The sequence below is a fragment of the Hyperolius riggenbachi genome, chromosome 11, assembly GCF_040937935.1.
Source record: "Hyperolius riggenbachi isolate aHypRig1 chromosome 11, aHypRig1.pri, whole genome shotgun sequence".
Lineage (NCBI taxonomy): Eukaryota > Metazoa > Chordata > Amphibia > Anura > Hyperoliidae > Hyperolius > Hyperolius riggenbachi.
The window spans coordinates 77,654,803-77,674,445 of record NC_090656.1 but is presented as its reverse complement, the minus strand read 5'-3'; the positions used below and the strand labels follow the sequence as shown (position 1 = coordinate 77,674,445).

Sequence of the window (19,643 nt, the reverse complement as noted above, 5' to 3'; positions counted from 1 at the left end):
AGGGCACATAGGGGTTAACACAAAAAACTACAGTGTCGCTCACACAGCAGGGGCGTTACTACAAGGGCGCAGCCCATGCAACCGCAGGGGGGCCCAGAGCTGTAAGGGGGCCACAACTACTACTTCACTCCCTGTGATAAAGGAATCCATCCTTCAGATCGGGTGATTTTGTGGCTACAATTGTTATAAGTGTGAAGATTCTTATGTCTACAATTGTTTTATGACTCTTGCAAGAAGGGCCCCCAGGTTGTTAGGGTCACCAGGGGTAGGCCAGGGGAAGAGGGTGAACATTGGGGCCCCTGATTTCTAGTTACACCCCTGGCACACAGATTACACCAACAACTTAAATACTGAATTCCCCTGGTATGAACGCAAGGAGCATTATTTTCTCATGATGTGGTTGCCATAACGGGCGCAAAAGAGTAATGCTACATTTTTTTTGTTCGAGGATACAAGTACAGAGGGGGACATTTATCAAAAGTGTCTGAAACAAAATATTGGTAATTTTTTAGAAATCCGTGCAGAACTGTCTTAGACGTTCTAAGAAATCACTGGATATTGCAGTTTCCTTCTTGAACATTTGTAAAATAGGAAGAGTTAGGAAGGTCTCCCAGACAGCGCAGTGTGTGAGGGGAATTGCTGTTGCTGAGGTAACCAATACATCTGCTGTAATGCATCAATACCTGGCACTGGAAGGGTTAAGCACAGAACAGATCCACAGGACACCTGGCTGCAGGGGGGAGGAGCACTTTACAAATCACATCTAGCCTGCACTGCTGCACTATCTGTAGAACTGCTATTAAGCACTTCTTAATCTGCAGCAGTTTAGGAATGGATTTGCACGTTTCTTAACTGTAGTGCAGTTCTAGAAATTCACACTAAACTGTCACTATTAAGTAGGATTTGAGAATCTTATTATTATCATGCAGAACAGTTCCTCTGCTGGTTAGAACAGTTTAAGAAGAAAAAAAACTGTCGGTAATGCTTTGATAAATCTGGCCCTGAGACAAAATATTAGTAGATTTTTAGAAATCCGTGCAGAACTGTCTCAGACATCCTAAGAAATCACTAAATAGTGCAGATTCCAAGCTGTTAGGAATAGGAGGAGTTAGGAAGGTTGCAGTTCAGTGTGTGAGGAAAATTACTGTTGCTGAGGTAGCCAACACATCTGCTGTCAGCAGGCTCAGAGGGCCAGATTTATCAAGAGTGTCTGACAAAATAATGGTAGGTTTTTAGAAATCCATGCAGAACTGTCTCAGACATCCTAAGATATCATTAGATAGTGCAGATTCCTTCTAAAACTGTTGTAAAATAGGAGGAGCTAAGAAGGTCTCTCAGACAGTGCAGTGTGTGAGGGGAATTGCTGTTCTAGAAATTCATGCTAAATTGTCATTATTACCTAGGATTTAAGAAGGTTCTTATTATCATGCAGAATTGTTCTCCCTGCTGGTTAGAACAGATTAAGAAGAAAAAACTCTCGGTAATGCATTGATAAATTTCCCACAGAGAGTGGCACACAGTTTTATATTAGGTTGTCCAAAATGACACTCCCACAACTGGGATAGTGGACAAGTTTATTCGTGTGACCAGTGCAGTTTCTAGGCTAAATTGCACCCAGGGCGAGGGTGTAAAAATTGCGCCCCCTTCACACCCACCCCCTGGGATTTGCAAACCCTTATTCTTTAGGGGCAGTAAAGCACACTTTGTATGAACTGTATGCTTCTCTGTATGCGTCGCACCACACGTATAACGCATGATGCGGCTCTTTTCCTCCATTGCGTTGCAATCCTGTTTTTACAGGCTATGCACCCTGTAACCTGTCACTGTGAACGCAGCTTACGTCTGTTAATGGTTTGGCTCCAGCAATACTATGAGGTTGATGATTTCCTCTGGCCAAACCACAACATCTTTGGAGTAAAGCAGCGGCCCAGACATTGATGGGTTAAATGATCATCCGCTCTCAGCCCTCTGTGGCTTCACTCAGCCGCACATTGATTTTTTTTACCCACAGGGAATTTATTAAGTGTCTATTTTAACAGTGACTGCATCTCAGTAACGATTTAAAGTATCCCTTACGTTTCCTTGCTTTACCTTCCTCAACCTGTCACATTCAGTAACACAAGAATAAATATTATTTATTGGATTAATATAGCGCCAACATATTACACTGGACAGTAAAAATTGGTTACAATGTAACAGTGGTGACAGACAACACAATACAGGTATTAAGCAGTAAGGCCCGGTTCACATCTGCGTTATGGGCTTCACCGGATCCGGATGGCTCAGTCAATGATTGATCGGATCCGTTTTCACTCAGCAAATACATACCTAATCTTGTGCAGCAGCCGGCGGTAGAGGCTTCCTCTTCTTCCACTGTAATTACACAGCGCGTCATGTGACTAGTCACATAACGCGTCATGTGACTACTACATGAAGATGGAAGCCTCTACCGCTGGCTGCTGCACAAGATTAGGTATGTATTTAGCCTCCCTAGCCCACCTGCCCGGCTGCTGCACCCTTCACTCACTCAGGATCGCGTCAGCCCATGCCCCCATCCCCCGTGAAACGGTCCGTTTCTTCACTAGTGTGAAGAAACGTTCTGTTTCCTATTGCCCCCAATGCTGCAGTATTTTTTTCCGGATCCGTTCCGCTACGCAGAACGGTCCGGAAAATTAGGGCCTGCGGCATTTTTTGGATCCGGGGGCCGGAACGTACGGAACGTACCCGTACCAACGGACGCATGTGAATGGATCCGTAGGTTAACATTGGATCCATTCACATCCGTTCCATTTGTACAGTATACGTTCCGCTTACGTTCCGGAAAAAAACGCTGATGTGAACCGGGCCTAAGACACACAATGCCAGATTATGTACTGGAGTAGTCGTCTCAATCAGATCTCCTGGCACCTTGGACTTTGCCCGCCATGAACCTACAAACCCCCGCCAGACCACACTGCAATTGTGTTGTCTGTCCCAGCTGTCACTTCGCCCTTATTTTTCCTGCCTGTCATAAGTAGTTATAGGTGCCCCTTAGTATTAAAGGGGAACTTCAGCCTAAACAAACATACTGTCATCAAGTTACATTAGTTATGTTAATTAGAATAGATAGGTAATATAATCTCTTACCCACCCTGTTTTAAAAGAACAGGCAAATGTTTGTGATTCATGGGGGCTGCCATCTTTGTCATGGGGGCAGCCATCTTTTTGGTTGAAAGGAGGTGACAAGGAGCAGGAGACACAGTTCCAACTATCCTGTGTCCTGATTACCCCTTCCAGCTGCACGCGCTAGGCTTCAAATGTCAAATTCAAAATGTAAAAAAAAAAAAAATTGCACCAAAACAGCAAAACGAGAACAACAACATCAGAAATCCCATCATGCTTTGCACAGCATCAGGGGAAAAAAGCCCGGGCAGTTTTCTTCTGTGCAGCTAAAAATGAGGCTTGTATGAAAGAAACAAAGTTCTAACGCTGTGAAGCTGTTAAAGAAACACCAGGCCTTTTCAGTGCTGCTGAGTTGATTTTTAGTCCGGAGGTTCACTTTAAGTAGCCAGAGGTATCATCAGTATTAGGTAGCTAGAGGTGCCCTCAAGTATTAGGTAGCTAGAGAAACCTCAGGATTAAGTAGCTAGAGAAGTTCCTGACTGAAGTGAGATCTCATCAATGGAATGTAGAGAGCTGGGTGAGTAACCTCTCATTTACACTCTCATCAGGACTCTGCATAGGGAGGAAGGAGCTCGAGGAGGGGAGTGAGCTGCCTTTCCATCACCAGGCGCCTGTAGGCACATGCCTACAGTGCCTTATGGTAAATCCAGCCCTGGCCTCAATAATGCGGAGTTTGCACTATTCTGTGTGCCTGTCTGATCAGGTATGATACACAAGGAGGGCGAGCCCTGCCAAAGGCTTACAATTTAAAGGCAGGGGCTGGTGACAGGATAGGAGGAGTGCAGCATCCAGAGATTCTCGGCAGAGAGAGCTAGGGCATCAGCAAGGTAGGGTAGGCCCTCTTGAAGATGTGGGTTTTGAGGGCTTATTTGAAGGTGTTAAAGGAAGGGGCAAGCCTGATGGGCAGTGGGAGAGAGTTCCACAGGATGGGGGCGGCTCTAGTGAAGTCCTATAGTCGTAGATGGGAGTGGGAGATTCATGGGGTGGGTAAGAGGAGGTGGTTGGAGGGGCAAAGTGGGTGGCCAGGTGTGCTGTGCTGATCAGGTTAGAGATGTAGGTCAGGCAGGGCTTGTGTATAAATTTGTAGGCCAGACATAGGACCTTGAAGCTGAAGCTTGAAGTGTATCGGAGCCAGTGGAGTGATTTGCATAAGGGAGTCGTGGAGATAGAGTGGTGGGAGGAGTAGATAAGTCTGCCTGCTGTATTCGCATTTTGTGTTAAAGAAGATGTTCTGTAGTTTCAGACTGCACAGTCTAATCTTCACTCCCAGAATGCATCAGTGAGCCTTGGACACACACATAGCCCTGTTGCCGGATCTCCAGTCGGCCACATGTGGAATTTATTATGTAGATGCTAACCACTGCCTACTGGGAACACCCCACATGACCTGCAGTTGGGTCACAGGGCCGGGCCAAGGTAGAGGCGAGAGAGGCTCCAGCCTCAGGGCACCGTGTAGGAGGGGGCGCACAGCACAACTCGCTCAGCTATAATTCACCTTTTGTATATGAAGCAGAGAGAAATAAGAAAAGAGGATACATGGCAGTGACTGCAAGCCAGATAAATAGAGATTAAGATGTTGGGGGGGCCTGGGTACCTCTTAGTCTAATAGTAATCAGTGTGTGACGGCTGGGGTGGGAGGGATGGAGGGGCGCACTTTGGTGTCTCAGCCTTGGGTGCTGGAGGACCTTGTCCCAGCTCCGAGTTTGGAACACTTTGGCCGAGTAAGGCATTCATAATTTATCCCTAGTCAAGTCACTCAGATTCTTAAGGTGGCCACTAACGGTCCAATTTCTAGCGAAAAATCATTTGAACGATCAGAAATTCTGATCGGATTGATTGTAAATAATCTCCATTGTTGGACACAATCGATTATGAATGAGTGAAAAAAAATTTCACCCGAATGAATTTTCGTCGAACCAAAATTTGGATTTTTTTGTTGGCTTTGATAGATAGGAAGCAAAGATTGGTTCGTTGATGGTGTAGTGAACGATGTATTACAATATTTCACTTCCGATCAGAATTTCTGATCGCTCGAACGATGTTATGCTAGAAATTGGACCGTTAGTGGCCACCTTTATGCTTACCCTTTTACCAGCTTCCAACACACAACCATCAAGAACTGATGTTTACTTCCTGCCTGATATATTCCACCTCATAACAGGAGCTATTGTAATGTCAGTGGGCTGGGTTTACACTTATCAATGCAGAAACAGTGAACGTGTTTTTTCATGCAAATTCATTTTTTTCATGTACGTTCGTTCTTTCAGATTAGCAAATGAAAATCGATGAGAATTGGTGTGTGATGTGCAAATTTATACTGCAAGAAAAACGGTTTCTTTCAGTATAAATTTGCAACGCTATTTTCAAACAGAGGTACAGAAGTACGAATCTCCATTGTCCTTGCGGCGAATATGTTTTCACAAATTTGCAATACGCACACAATTTTTGATGTGTGAACCCTAACTAAAAATGTTTTGTATTTCATGTTGCATGCACCAGAGAAGCAGCATCTGCTACTAGCACTGTGGGGCCTACATATAATACAAGACACACCTGTCAGTTTCCATTTAATGTGACAAATTGCTTGTGTCCTATGAGGCAAGTATTGCTAGTGTTGCACAGATTCTCTAGAAAAAAAAAAAAACTTCACTGCCACAAATGCTTGCTCTGGAAGCTTATTCTTATGAACCCTTAACTGCCAATAGCTGCAGTTTCTTTCAATGAAGGGACAGGATAGTTTCCCACCCTCTGACTGCACAGGCAGCTGACACAACATTTTAAACACATTTTTAAATGAACGTAACTGGCTGGCTTGATCCTCTAGTTCCTTACTGCCAGAAGAGTGCAAATTGCCCCGCACAGATCAGATCATTTTACAACACCCAACTTCTCCTCTGTTGAGAGAAACACTTTGTGTCCAGCACTGCAGCTCAGCAATGTTGTAATTTTTGTAGTAAGGCAGAAGTGACAGCTGGGGCAGCCAGCACACTTGCGGTGCAGTTTGGTGGAGGTTTGAAGTTTTATGGAGGACGGAGTCTAGGTTGCCAGGACATCTGTGCCTATAGGCTACTGTGACATAAATCCGGGCCTGTGCAAGGGTGAAATACAGCTATCTACTGCTGTTCATACTGGTGACCATCCTGTACTAAACTAGCTCTCCTTCTCCTGCTATTCATTCTCTCTTTGCTCTCTGAATATTTCCCTGGAGGGAGAGAGCGGCTTTAAACTAAATGCAGACAAAAATTAGGTTGTCATTCTTCCGCACTCTGAGCCTACTTCGCTGTCTGACACAACAAGCAACATTAGTAACACACCAATACGTTCAACTCCTCCAGCTCAGAGCTTCCAAAGATCACATGAACACCCTAACCACCTGCTGCAATGCTAAAAACATCTGCATTTAAGCTGTTGTCACAAATGAGACCACCAAGCTGTCTACGCTCAAAGATTTTCGCCTACAACAATTCTTCAGTGACAGTTTTCCTGCAGTCATTGTATAGACATGTTTGCCTGTCTGGCAGCATATCCTGGCTGATGGAAAGGAGAGTAGGATGAAGGAGCAGGAACAGTCCTGCTGCAGTAGGTCTCTTTGGGGGAACACATTAGATTAACTGGCAGTTTGCTGAAGAGGCAGTTCATACAGTAGACTGTCAGTAGATGCAGTTACAAACTATCATCTCAGACAACAAAAGCTTACAGTGTGTACACAGCTTTAGGCCTCCTTCACATTTGGTGCGTTGCACTCTGTATTTCGGCAACGCATGTAGGAGGCAGACACGCATGAACATCAGAAGTGCATAGACTGCGATTTTAACATTACATACAGTACATTGCGTAGCAGTGCGGTGCGCAAACACTCTGCTGCAAGCATATTTTTTTTCCAAAGCACACTGGGATCAGCCAAGCAATGCATGGAACTGCACGGCCAATTGCATCATGATGTGAGTGAAGGAGGCCTTACAGCCTCCTCTCTGTCCTACCAACACATATACTGACACCACTGCAAGCCATCCCTTGAAATTCTGTTGGCGAGGTCCTGCGATTAGAGTCCCCGGAAATGCACTATGTCCTCCCCCCTTTCCCTGCCCTTCCCTCCTTTTTGCTATCTTCATAGGCTGATTGATTTCCCCCCTTTCTTTCAATACTCCATACTTCCTGTGCAGTAATGTACAAGATAACTTTCATCATGTTCAGATGGAGGGCCGGTTCTAGACTTTTTTCTGCCTGAGGCAAACTTGTGAAGATAACACCAACCCCCCCCCCCCCTCCCCCTTCCCTCCCGCCGCCGATTTGGAATGATCGTTCAACACCCGACAATTTGCTCTGCTTCATTTAATGTTCTCACATGACATGCTGCGGCTCAACACAATAGCACACTGGCTGGCTGGGATTCTCGCTTCTCATCCTATTCTGCATGCTGTTAGTGTAAACACAGTACAAAAATGCTGCCCCTCTAATCTCTGTGCCTGATGCAAATGTTTCAACTTGCTTCATGAGAGAACCGTCATCAGGCACACATCTCCTCATGCCTAATAATGTACTGCAATTGGTCTAGCCAAGTTCAATGAGTCCTTCCCCAGCTGGTGGATGGACAGATACTGTCTCACCTAGGCTCAGCTACTGAGCTTCATTATGGTTATGTGTAAAAAGTGTTTTTTTTTACCATTTCCTGCACAATGATCTATGCATCTGTGATTTCATACTGTTGTATTTTTTATACTGGGTTGTTCAATAAACTTTTATTGCTGATACTGAGGCTAGTTACCTAGAGGCTCGAGCATGTTGACAGTATAGTGCAAATGGCATAGCATATTATTTTAGCAATGTAAGCAATGTGCTATATGCCCAATACACGCTATGTACAGTGGTGTAACAATAGCCCCCACCCACAATGCAGTGGTGGGGGAGCCCAGAGCTGGGGGAGGTCCTTTTCCTAATAATGCTATCATGCAGAATGTCCCGTGGAAGCATTATACATTGCCTGTTCCCAGCGATCACATCTCCTCCACTTCCTGGTTAATTAGCAAGCGCTGTGCAGCCAGCCAATCACCATATGGGGACTGAAGATGCATTGTGATTGGATGGCTGCATATCACTTGCTTACTCACCAGAAAGTGGATGAGATGTGATTGCCATGAGCAGGTAACGAATAAAGCTAATAATAATAACATTATTAGGCACAAGACCTAATAACAATAACATTATTAGGCACAAGACTGCCCCCCTGGCGAAACTCTGCTGGGGGGGGAGCAACTGTACTTACAAACTGCTGGCTACGGAACCTGCATGTATACAATTGCCATGCATGGCCTCCACACTGCAATCTAATTGAATTTTTGTGAATATGCCCCATTGGCTAAACCTGGGATTGCCAATTTCCACTCTGGTCCATTTTTCCCAACGCGACTGACTGAAAGATTTGGAAAGTTTTCCTTTTCTAAATAAATATACCAATGATTCAGGCCCTCCTAAACTCCCTGAATCCTGAGATGCCCCAGGTTTGTCATTAGCTACTCTACAATAATAGCAGCAAAGCACAAGGCAGGAGGATAACTGTTACAAATGGCATAATGATGATGCTGGTGGACAGAATATTTTATGCTAGTTTGGAACCATTGGATAGATTTCATGCTGTAGGGAAAGAATGGCTGTCCTGCAGATCTTTTGGTTTAATGCTGATATGAGCCATTCTGAGTAAATGTGACCACTGTTGTCAAATAAAACTATGCACCGCTCTGAGCTGTGATGTCTTGCAGAGATTTGTTTCCACGTTTTTACTGGCTGCTGCTTTTGTTACGTTGAATTCTATCTAATAGAGCCTTTTGACAAAATAAGAAAAATGATGGGGAGAGGATGAATAAAAGTAGGAGAGGATGGGGGGGGGGGGGGGGGGGGGGGAGTGTGAGAGGAGATGAGGTAGAGGATGAGAGAGAGAGGAGAGAGCGGAGGAAAGCCAGAGAGAGAGAGAGAGAGAGAGAGAGAGAGAGAGAATGGAAGGACTGCAATCCCACAAAGGATGGTTGTACACATGGCAGTGCTGTGCAGAGCAGGATCATCCACCAGGCAACCTAGGCAGGTGCTTGGGGCCTAGTGGGGGTCAAGGGGCCCACCTGTCATCTTCTTTGACCTCTCTCCACTTCAGCTCACCAAAAGGACCACAAGGAGGCCCAAATCTACTACCTTGCCCCATTACATCTTAATGCGGATGATGTGGACCTGAATACAGATAGTCCCCTACTTACAAACAACTTCAATTACAACGTTTCAGAGATACAAAGTTGTCTAAATATACAATACTGGTTTTTCATTATTTCGTTTATACAATACTGTAACAAAAATGTTGTAGGTTAAAACATTAAAAGCACATTGATAACAACTGAAAAACATAGTTTGTTCTATATGCCTAAATCTACGCTGCACTCGTGGCTGCCTAAGCATCCAATCTCCAGCACGGGATGCAATAGCGCACCCCGCCGGCACTGAACTCAGATGAGCTCCGCAACTCAGGTCAGCAGCTGTTTTCTATGGCTCCTGACCTCCTGATCACGGTGAGCCAATCACAATGACCAGCAAGTGTAAAAAGCAAAAAAAAGGCTCTGGTCCTTAAGTCTGAAACTTTGACAAAACATTCAATAAAATGAGTTTTCCTACTTTTTATTACTCATACAGTTATACCGGTATTTGCTTTTGTGCATAATTAATATTGTCTGTCTACAAATTAAAAGTTTCCAAAATGTAGTTTATCTTGCCCTGAAAGCTGCCATTTCATTGTATTCTACTGCGAAAGAGGCAGGGGCGTAGCAATAGGGGGTGCCGAGGTAGCGACCACATCGGGGCCCTTGGACCAGAGGGGCCCCGAAGGGTCCACCCTCTATCACAGTATTAGCTCTCTATTGGTCCTGTGCTGGTAATAAACACTTCTATAGATGCGTTGAATAGTAGTGATCACTAACAAATAGTTCCCCATACCCTTCTTGCAACTCTGACACTGGAGTTTTCCTTGGCAGGTTTTGGTGCGCCATATCAATTGTTATGTATAGAGTGCTTGGCAGGGCCCCATGTAAAACTTGCACCGGGGCCCACAGCTCCTTAGCTACGCCACTGGAAAGAGGGCCCCCCAGTACCATTGCGCAGCCTGGCCAATCACTGCCAGGCTGCACTAAGGGGTGGATCGGGACTCCCCCTTACGTCATGACATTGATGACGTCATTCCGATCATCGCCATTGCGACGAGGGAAGCCCCAACAGGAAATCCCGTTCAGAGCGGGATTTCCTGTTGGGTATGGTCGCTGGGGGCGATCGGAGAGGTGGGGGGGATAGCGCAGGGAGGGGAGAATCATGTAGCTAGCGCTAGGCTAGCTACATGATAAAAAAAAAGTGAAAAAAAACCACCCGCGGCCGAGCGCCACAAAACAATTAAATGCCAGGGTGGTTAAAAACTTATAGTGAGCTTTTCTGAACTGTGTGTGTGCCTGAAGCAGAGAGAACTTCCCAGAGAGCTTGTTTTTAGTTGTTACACTGTGTTTACACACTATGTAACAACATTGGAATGTAAACAAAGTTACTGTTATCTCCAGTCTGGATGCCGACTTGAAGCTGAACATCAGTGATGTTCTGCTGCAATTTTTTTCTGGGATAGTAGCTTTAAAGCTGTAACGAATCTTTTAGAGCAAAGTAGAAATGCTGACTTTCGGACCACTTTAAGTGTACACATGCATTCCCTTCTGAGAGAGGATAAGGGCGAGAGGATGCAGCCAGGACATAGAGAGAAAAATGTGGCAAAAGGGCAGACAAAAAGGGCTAGAGAAGAAAAGTTTTTTTTTGTCCTTTTTTAAAAAAAAGTTTGCCAGTTGGCATGAGCCGGCGTGTTTTCTTTGTTTATCTTGAGGAGGACACTTCTGCCAAAAATGTTCAAGCTTTGGAAGACATCAAATCCAAATACCATTAAAGGCAATGAGCACAAAATTCTGGTGGAATGTATTCGCACCTGATGGTATGAGATGCCCACTACATGTCTGGAGAACATTTACAATAAGGAGAAAAGTGCTGCAAGATAAGCCCCAGAGGACACAGCAGAGAACAGTTACAGCAGTTTACTACATGGCTACACAGTATGCTGCTGCTGTCCATGAAGCACTGGTGCTGAATGTCTGGTCTAATATGTTCCAAATTTAGTATAATAAGCCCCATAGGGCAAAGCAATGATGATCATAATATTGATGATGATGTTGAGTTGTAAAATATAGTACTAATACTATTTAGACAAGAAGCAGCCCTGTTCAATGGTCTAATGTGCTGCAATTAAAAACATAGTATAATAAGCCCCACAACATGAAGCTATGATGAACAGAAAAAAGTAATTTATGGTTATATTATTCAAACTACCTGCAATGCTGCTCAAATGTTTGTATTTTCAAAAATGTCAATTTTTAAAAACTGAATTAATTTAAAATTACTTTCCACTAAATGTTTAATAAACCTGCCTGAACAAGGCAAAGGATAATAATCTGCTGCCAATAAGTGATCCTGCACAACACTGTGCCATGCATAACAACCTAAAAATGGAGGACACAGGGACACAAAGGGGTATAGCGGAGGACACAAGGGAGACACAAAGGGGCAAAGAGGACGACAAAAGGAGGAAAGAGGCGGGCACATGGGGGACTCAGGAGGACTCAAGGGGGACAGAGGAGGACACAGGGAGACACAAGAGGTACAAGGGGGCATGAGGTACAAAGGGGGCATGATCCACAGGATGCCCCTTCACTATGGATGCACCAGGTTTAGTATATATTTTTTCCGCTGTTTTTTGTCCTCTAAACCTAGGTGCGTTTTATGGTCAGGAGCGTCTTATAGCGCAAAAAATATGGTACTTGAATTTCTTTTGCCTAAATTTAACCTGAAGTAAGAAGAATAAAGAGTCTGCCATTTGTATTCCCTTATAAACAATACCAGTTGCCTGTCATACTGAGCTTTTGGCTTTGGTTGTTTTTTGAGTCACACCCCTGCAACAAGCATGCAGCCTGTGGGGTCAGACCTGAGTGGGGGCTGTTATGCACTACCGCGATTCCGATGTGATTCATTGAGTGTACGGCACAATGCGTTTGCATCAGGAAAAAAAAACGGCCAGGGAAAATATTCTGACTAGCTAAAAAAATTGCTTCGCTTAACATTTTTGGATCAGATGGCAAAAAGATATATGTAAAAAGAGAACCGAGAACCCAATATAGTGTACTAAGTATTGACAATTGGGTAAATGAAACGAGTATAATATATACTCACAAACCAGGGTTACCTCCAAGTAGTGTTGGGCGAACAGTGTTCGCCACTGTTCGGGTTCTGCAGAACATCACCCTGTTCGGGTGATGTTCGAGTTCGGCCGAACACCTCATGGTGTTCGGCCTTTTTAGTTCGGGTTCGCCCGAACAGCTCAATGCCCAGCCGAACAGGGCCCCTGTTCGGCCGAACAGGGCCCTGTTCGGCCGAATACTGCCCCCCTATGGGGTCGCAGGCATAAGGGGGGAGCATGCCCCGGTCGCGGGGGGGGGGGGGGGGGTCGGAAATTCCCCCCACCCCCTCCGCTAGCGCTCCCCCCTCTGCCCGCTTCCCCATAAAAAAGTTTGATGAAAGTACCGGTGGCTGGCCTGGCAGTAGAGTGAGTGAGGAGGAGGAGTCCGGAGAGTGACGCGTTGAGGCCGGGCAGCGGGCGGTTCAGCGGTAGTACCCTTGTGGTACTTCCGCCCTTTCTCTGACCTCACGTCCTCTGCATACGAGGGTACGCATCACGCGTACCCTCGTATGCGTCATCACGTAGAGGACATGAGTTCAGAGAAAGGGCGGAAGTACCACAAGGGTACAACGCTGAACCGCCCGCTGCCCGGCCTCAACGCGTCACTCTCCGGACTCCTCCTCCTCACTCACTCTACTGCCAGGCCAGCCACCGGTACTTTCATCAAACTTTTTTATGGGGAAGCGGGCAGAGGGGGGAGCGCTAGCGGAGGGGGTGGGGGGAATTTCCGCCCCCCCCGCGACCGGGGCATGCTCCCCCCTTATGCCTGCGACCCCATAGGGCCCCCAAAAGCGGGATGTTCGGGGAGTTCGGGGTTCGGGCCGAACATGCCGAACATCTGGCCCATGTTCGGCGAACGGACCCGAACCCGAACATCCAGGTGTTCGCCCAACACTACCTCCAAGTAACCACTGTACAGGCAGGTGAGGAGATTAGCCTGTCCTCACTCAGGATTAAGAAGTCGCTCTCTGTAGACAGAAGGATGAAAGGGGTATCCCCCTCCACCAGGAGTGGATATCAATTATAACGTAATGAAGAACAGAGGCGCCAACAGGATAAAATCAATTCTTAAAACTTTTAAAATTGCTTAGGAGGCAGTGGTGGCCTCTGATAGGCGCTTATCATGACCTTGAGACTGTACTGTGTGTACTTCTATTTTTTTTTTTTGCCTGAGGAAGCGGGAATATACCTGCGAAACGCGTTGCAAAAACCCCTGGAATGTACCAATAAATTTGATTGTTTTGAATACACAGTTTTTGTGTCTGCTTGCGGGAGGTAAGTCCACCACTGCCTCCTAAGCAATTTTAAACGTTTTAAGAATTGATTTTATCCTGTTGGCGCCTCTATTCTTCATTACGTTATAGATGGCAGAAAGAGCTCAGTGGAAAATAGTCCTCAAAGCACCTGATCTGCATGCTCATTCCAGACCAGTGACTTCAGAGCTTTAGCTCAGAAGTCAAGCAACTGGCATTGTTTATTAGAGAATGAACATGGCTGCCTCCACATTCCTCTCACTCCAGGTTCCCTTTAAACCAGGAGGCCACAGTGTTCAGTAATGATGCTAGGTTCATGTTGTTTATTCCCTACATCTATAATGTATAAATCGTCCCAAGTCTGCAGTCCCTAGGCTCCCAAGATTAATAAGCATCAGCCTGACCTACTTCCTCTGGAAAGTACATTGACAATGGACAGAACCTTGCATAAAATCCATTATCACCCCAACCGGTTATAAATCATGCCAGTGATCGGCCAGGCCATAATTAGCCATCTTTTTTCTTGGAGAAGTTTGAAAAAAAAGTCAAGTTCATTGAGTAAAGGTGCCACACATGCAACAACAGAAACACTTTAAAGACATTTATTTCATCAGATCTACTGGTGATCAAAAGTATTAGTAAGGACTGTTTGTATATTGACCATTGTGGGACCGTCCAGCGATAAGTGGGCCTGCTGCTCGCCTCATGGAGACACGTAGCCAGGGGCGTAGCAATAGGGGGTGCAGAGGTTGCGACCGCATTTGGGCCTGAGGGGCCCCTCGGGGCTCTCCCTCAACTGCACTGTTAGCTCTCTATTGGTCCTTTTCTCATAATAATCACTTCTATAGATACTTTGAATAGTAGTAATCGTTAACAAACTGTTCCCCATCCCCTTCTTGCACCTCTGACACTGTAGTTGCCATTGGCAGGTTTTGGTGTGCCGTATCAATTGTTATGTATAGAGTGCTTGAGGGGCCCCAATGTAAAACTCGCATCGGGGCCACAGCGCCTTAGCTACGCCACTGCACGTGGCAGGCCCCCTGAGCTACAGAGTGGGGGGGTGCGGAGTAGAGAGGTAACTCAACTCTTCACAATTCAGTGACCCAATCCACCTTCCACCTCAAGGTCCCCATTCCCATGGCTCCAGCAGCGTCTCTCATCATGTGACAAAGGAAATGTGATGAGAGGTGCTGTTGGAGCCATAGAGATGGAGACTCTGGAGGAAGTGTGGAGCGGTGAATTACCTCTCTATCTTGCTCTGCGTGGCTACCAAAATACTGGGGTGCATGTGAGGATCCGCGCGGCTGCCTGCGCAGGCAGGCAGCCTTTTGACCACTGTTCAGGTCTGCATTCTGCAGGTCTCTGGAAGAGAGACCTTTTGTCAGTTGTGCAGCTTAATGCTGAGGAATTTGCATACGTTTGTCATGCAGATTGCCTAGCCACATCCTTTGTAGGCTTGCTATATAAAGAGCTATGTTTCCCAGAGTCCTTAGCTGGTCATAAGGGTTAGTTCCTGTGAAACACTCCGGAGAGTGTCAGCCTTGCTCATTGTTTGAAGATTAGCTTAGAGTTATTCCTGGGACTGCACTAGGCAGGTTTCCCTAGTGCAGTTAGGATTGCATTATTTGTATTGTCTGTTCTGTTGTTGCCTTACTTGGATCGCACTCGCTCTGACGGAAAGAGCAGTGGATCGTATCTCTTACGTATTCCTGTTGTTGTGTGTCTGTCTTGTCTGCTACGAACGCTTGCTGGAGGCTCAGTGAGGTAACCGTTAAGCAAGCGCTCGCGTCCTCTGTTTCATGTTTGTCTGTCGGTGATAAGTTAGGCGTGCTTGTCTCTATTGTGCTTATCACGTGGAGACCGCGCACAAACGCGTGCACTGTTGCGAATGAGTGCGGTGTTCGCGTTTAGCTAGCGTTTGTTATTTTCCTTATCTCCTCATTGTATGATTTGCTGTGCCTTTGCTACTCTCGTGCTCTGCCTTGCTGTAGCCTTGTGTCACCTCTGGTAATCGCCTCTCCCACGATTGCGTTCCTGCTTCATATCTGCTGTCGTGTGTGCACCATCGCGAGTTGGCGGCTAGTTTGGTGCACACACATACAATCTGTCCCTTTGCTCAATCTCTTTCGCAATCGCTTCTCAGGCGATTACGTTCTCACTCGGTTTCCTTTGTTGTGTGTCCGCCGTCGCAGGTTGGCGGCTAGATTGGTGGACATACATACATTCCTCATCTGTGCTTATTCGGTCTTGTGTCGCTGTTAGCAATCGCCATCTCTGGCGATTGCCTTCTCACTTTGTCTTCATGGTTGTGGGTTCATCGTCGCAGGGTGGCGACTAGTTTGGTGGACACACATACCCCCTGTCACTTTGATCTCTCCCTTTCAGGGCTATCTTGCCCTGCGTTTCTGCCCCTCGTGCAATTACTGTCTTGCGTCTGTGGCAGGGCAGAGGAGCTGTTCCTCTGCACTCCACAGCTCCACCTGCCGACAGGAATTTCCCTCTACAGGTGCATTGCACCTTTTGCTGGGTTCCCTCAAATTACACGCTTGTGGAGGATTTCCGCAGTGTCAGCGCGCATCTTGTGCGCTGATCACGGAGAGAATTCCACAATAGTTACAGTGCACCTCTGGATACCTAATTTTGGAGGCACATCTGGCTACCTAATACTGTAGGCCACTTCTGTTTACTCAACATTAAGGGACACCTCTGTCTACCTAATACTGGGGGCACCTCTGTCTACCTAATACTGGGGGCACCTCTGGCTACTAAATACTGGCTGCACCTCTGGCTACTAAATACTGGCTGCACCTCTAGCTACCTAATACTGGGGGCACCTCTGGCTACCTAATACTGGGTGCACCTCTGGCTACCTAATACTGGGGGTACCTCTGGCTACTAAATACTGGGGGCACCTCTGGCTACTAAATACTGGGGGCACCTCTGGCTACTAAATACTGGCTGCACCACTGGCTACTAAATACTGGGGGCACCTCTGGCTACCTAATACTGGGGGCACCTCTGGCAATATTGGGCTGCACCATTGGCTATTTAATACTTGGGGCACCTCTGGCTGCTTCTTAATAGCAATCTATTATATAACCAGGCAAGGTTTTTAGGATATACTTCTGTACTTCACCATTAAAATACTGAGTATATCATGTCCTTAGTGTCTGATCAATGTACACTACATAAAGCATTGTCAGCCTTTCCAGATCAATGGTCTCTGCATTTTAGTCCAAAAAGAAATCAAATAAAAAGGAGCATAAGAGTGACACTTACCTCCACAGTAAGATCAACCATTGAATAAACTAGAAGCTTATTGGGCACAAAACAAATCGTGTTTTGTGGGTCAAACCCACTTTGTCAAATTAGAGTGTCTAACAGTTCTAGTGATACCTGATGAAGTGGGTTTGACCTACAAAACACGTTGTTTTAGGAGGCCCAATAAACTATCAATTTATCCACTGGCTGCCTTTCCTCAGGAGGTAAGTACTCACGTCTATGCTCCTTTTCAGGTTCTAATCTTTTTCACATATGCACAGATAGGCAACCTAGTTTTTTTTTACTAGATAATGTTTAGGGCTTCTACCCCATTAGGGGATGCAACCTTCTTGAACTGTCTGTGAGAGACTAACAGCCCAACTTAGAGATGGGAAATTCTCCACATGTTCATTCCAGGGGTTGCCTGATTGGCAACCGTTTTTTCAGGATAAAATTTTTAATCCGACTAATTATTTTTTTAAACTAAACGCACCCGTGACCCCGGCCTTTTCCCATCTATCTGAGGACTCTGGATTACCCAAAAAGGAAATAAATTTACTTATGTGCATCAAGGTTTTGAAGCATCATTCATCCATCCTTACGCATCGTGATAAGTGGAAATGTCAGCTTTGTACTCCGCCTATTATCATTTACACAGCCAATTCTTCTACATTTGTCTAGAGCGTAAGTACATGGAGGCTGAAAGAGCCTGGCTGAATGAATCACCGCACACACACACACATACATACATACATACATACACACACACAAACAGACACACACACAACTATAAGGATATAGCCACGATTGGCAAAATATACCTCATCTAATCATACTAATGTCACATTTAAACTAGCATTATGCGATGGGAACCGGATTCATCATACATTTGCCACTAAAAAAAATAACTTTTCAGAAATCATCAATATGGTCTAAATTGGCCCAGGCCAGTGCTAGAAACCTTTGCCACTTACTAGGACTGCATTTTTTAAAAGCTGCGGTCTCTGTCTGCTGGATCATTTAGTTTCTCCAGTGTTGCCCGTTGTTCTCTTAACTTATAAAGCAACCACACAGTATGTATGAATACCGCTCCACTCACATCATAGCCACTATTACGGATGCCACGCCGTGGTCGCTCCCGGGTCACAAGAAGATCCATTTCAGTCTCTCCAGGGCTGGGGCTGTTCAGAGATTGCCGGCTTCTGTAAGGGTGATTCTTTATTGAGGGTTGCCTGAAATGACAGAGATCATTCATAGATGTGTCATCAGCCAGGGAAACTTGTGGACAATCAGCCACTTTCTACTTTAAAAACTGTGATAAGAAACTAGATATTAAAGGACATACGAGGTGAAAATAAACTAATGAGATAAACAATTATAACTGTCCTCCTCCTTCTAAAAATGACTTTTATTTAGTTATCCCACAGTTTTATTTCATATTTAAAGGAATACTGTAGGGGGTCGGGGGAAAAAGAGTTGAACTTACCCAGGGCTTCTAATGGTCCCCTGCAGACATCCTGTGCCCGCGCAGCCACTCACCGATGCTCCGGCCACACCTCCGGTTCACTTCTGGAATTTCAGACTTTAAAAGTCGGAAAACCACTATGCCTGCATGGCTGTGTCCTCACTCCCGCTGAAGTCACCAGGAGCGTACTACGCAGGCACAGACCATACTGGGCCTGCGCAATGCACTCCTGGGGACTTCAGCAGTAGTGTTGGGCGAACACCTGGATGTTCGGGTTCGGGCCGAAAAGGCCGAACATGGGCCAGATGTTCGGCCCGAACCCCGAACTCAATGGAAGTCAATGGGACCCCCGAACATGCCGCAATACGGCCCCCCTATGGGGTCGCAGGCATAAGGGGGGAGCATGCCCCGATCGTGGGGGGGGTCGGAAATTCCCCCCACCCCCTCCGCTAGCGCTCCCCCCTCTGCCCGCTTCCCCATAAAAAAAGTTTTCTGAAAGTTAATAGTACCGGTGGCTGGCTGCAGTGGCTGGCTGGCAGTGGTGTGAGTGAGGATGAGGAGTCCGACTAGGACGCGTTGAGGCCGGGCAGCGGGCGGTTCAGCGGTAGTACCCTTGTGGTACTTCCGCCCTTTCTCTGACCTCACGTCCTCTACGTGATGACGCATACGAGGGTACGCGTGACGCATATTCGGGCGAACAGGGGCCCTGTTCGGCGGGCATTGAGTAGTTCGGGCGAACCCGAACTAAAAAGGCCGAACACCATCAGGTGTTCGGCCGAACTCGAACATCACCCGAACAGGGTGATGTTCTGCAGAACCCGAACAGTGGCGAACACTGTTCGCCCAACACTATTCAGCAGGAGAGAGGGCGCAGCTGCGCAGCTGCAGTGATTTTCCAACTTTAAAGTCTGAAATTCCACAAGTGAACCGTAGGTGGGGCCGGAGCATCGGTGAGTGGCTGCGTGGGCACAGGATGTCTGCGGGGGACCGTTAGAAGCCCCGGGAAAGTTCAACTCATTTTCTCCCCGATACCCCTACAGTAGCCCTCTAAATCTATTTTCAAGTTTTTAATGTTTCATCGTCTCTGCTCAATGACACGGTCATTGAAGTATGCCAGAGCTGAAATCTATGAACTATTGATCCTTTTTATCTCTTTACTGCTCTCAGAAGCCATTTACTGCCAGGAAAGTGTTTTATTGCTGCAATTCCTTAT

The 19,643-nt window shown here is 46.2% G+C and overlaps 1 protein-coding gene across 4 annotated transcripts in view; it reads right to left on the bottom strand.

Moving 5' to 3' along the window:
• The window catches only part of KIAA1549L (KIAA1549 like), a 286,722-nt gene that overhangs the window by 45,383 nt on the left and 221,696 nt on the right, over positions 1-19,643 (bottom strand). For all 4 annotated transcript variants that reach the window (XM_068261355.1, XM_068261352.1, XM_068261354.1 and 1 more), the window contains one exon: positions 18,065-18,197. In XM_068261355.1, the coding sequence (XP_068117456.1) occupies positions 18,065-18,197 (133 nt within the window). The remainder of the gene's footprint in view (positions 1-18,064; positions 18,198-19,643) is intronic.